Genomic DNA, 1,981 nt, shown 5'->3' on the forward strand with positions numbered 1-1,981 from the left:
ATGAATTTATTTTTAGATTTCACACATGAGTTCGAACATACAGTATTTGTGTCACTGTCTGATTTATTTTACTCAGCATGATGCTTTCAAGGTCCATCCATGTTGCCACAAACAGTAGAATTTCTCCACTTTCTATGGTTGACAAATATGTTTAAATTTTTGACAAACTATAAAACATTTTGAAGAGACTTGTTATTTCTAATCTAAATGCCTTTGTAGTGAATTGGGTGTGGATCTGACATCCTCAGTTTGGGGTACCAAAACTGATGATTCTTCTGCTGTGCTCTGTACCTGGCCCTCCTAACTCCCATGTTCTTCCTATTTCTGCAGGTCACTCCACTTCTTAGTGACATGACACAGCCCACCCCATCCCTTCATACCCCATTACGTACATCCTTCACCTCTGCTGTGCAATACAATATGGGCTGGAGCTTCTTACCTAAGGAGACTGCCTTAAACATAGAAAAGTCTGTGGAGAAGGGAAGTTGCTGGAGGTGGTCTCTGTGGTCAGGGGAACTCTGGAGAGAGCATCCAGATCCCCAGTGAACATTGCTGTAACTGGAGACTCCGGCAATGGTATGTCTTCCTTCATCAATGCACTACGGGGAATTGGGCATGAGGATGAAGCATCAGCCCCCACTGGGGTGGTGAGGACCACCCAGATTCCCATTTGCTACTCTTCTTCCCTCTTTCCCAATGTGGTGCTGTGGGATCTGCCTGGCACAGGGGCTGCCACCCAAAGCCTGGAGAACTATATGGAGGAGATGCAGTTTAGCCAGTATGACTTCTTCATCATTATTGCATCTGAACAGTTCAGCATGAATCTCGTGAAACTTGCTAAAACCATTCAGGGCATGGGAAAGAGGTTCTACATCATCTGGACCAAGCTGGACAGGGACCTCAGCACAACTACCCTCTCAGAGGAACGACTCCTGCAGAATATCCGAGAGAATATCCAGGAAACTCTCCAGAAGGAGAGAGTGCATGAACCCATCACATTCCTGGTCTCCAGCTTTGACCCCTTATCGCATGATTTCCCAGAGCTTAGGAACATCTTGCACAAAGACGTCTCTGACATCAGGTACCATGGTCCTCTAGAGAATCTGTCCCACACTTATAAGAAGGTCATTAATGACAAAGTGACCATTTTGCAGGAGAAAATAGCCTCCAAGTCTTTCCAGGACTCCCTTGGCATCTGGAATGCAGATGATCTGGAGGAGTGTCTGAATGCCTACCACTTGCTCTTTGGTGTGGATGATGTATCTCTCCAGCAGATGGCTCAGTGCATGGGGAAACCCACGGAGGAATACAGGGCCATTATGAAATCTAGGGATCTGCAGACTGTCCTCAGAGGGGACTGGGAATTATCTTGCATGAACTGTAATACAGCCTCTTACTTATATTCAATTTTGAGATACATCCCACTGTTAGGTAATGCTATTATCAACTGCCTGAGAAAGTGGATACACAGACTTCTCCTTGAGATAGTTGCTGAGGATACTAGGGCCATACTGAAGAAAATCCTGACAGACTCCATCATCTGAAGAGGTGACTTCTCATCAGCTCCTTCTAGAGGAAAGTCAGGACATCTGGGGTCCTCTCCTCATACTGTACCCTTTCTGAATTCTCAATTGAGCTCAACACTTCCACTTTCATTGGTACGAAGTTCCTTGAAGTAAATGAACTGACTTGCTCATTTTGAACCCATGTCAGGAAACCCCAATATGTGTTCTACTTCTTGTATTTATTAAATTAGTTTGTATCTGAAGGTGGAAGAAAATATATGCTCAGTGTGACATACAATCTTGCTCTGTCATACTCTTGTCAATTAATGTTAACATCATTTCTCTGATGCCTCTTTGTGTCCCCTGTTCTTTCATTTCTCACTTCACACTCTGTGGAATCACACAACTTTCACCTGCCCCAGTCACTGGTAGGCCCTTTAAGATGGTCTCCAATATTATCTCCTCTTTTTATGGAT

General features: G+C 44.3%; 1 protein-coding gene across 1 annotated transcript; it reads left to right on the forward strand.

Annotated features, from left to right (window-relative positions):
* Window positions 1-351: 351 nt before the first annotated feature.
* On the forward strand, window positions 352-1,544 carry IRGM (immunity related GTPase M). Its single transcript, XM_025924899.2, is given in 2 exon segments — window positions 352-469; window positions 472-1,544. Coding segments are annotated over 2 exon segments (1,191 nt in total).
* The last annotated feature ends 437 nt before the right edge of the window (window positions 1,545-1,981 follow it).

Source organism: Puma concolor, chromosome A1, assembly GCF_028749965.1.
Source record: "Puma concolor isolate L17-30 chromosome A1, mPumCon1.1.hap2, whole genome shotgun sequence".
Classification (NCBI taxonomy): Eukaryota; Metazoa; Chordata; class Mammalia; order Carnivora; family Felidae; genus Puma; species Puma concolor.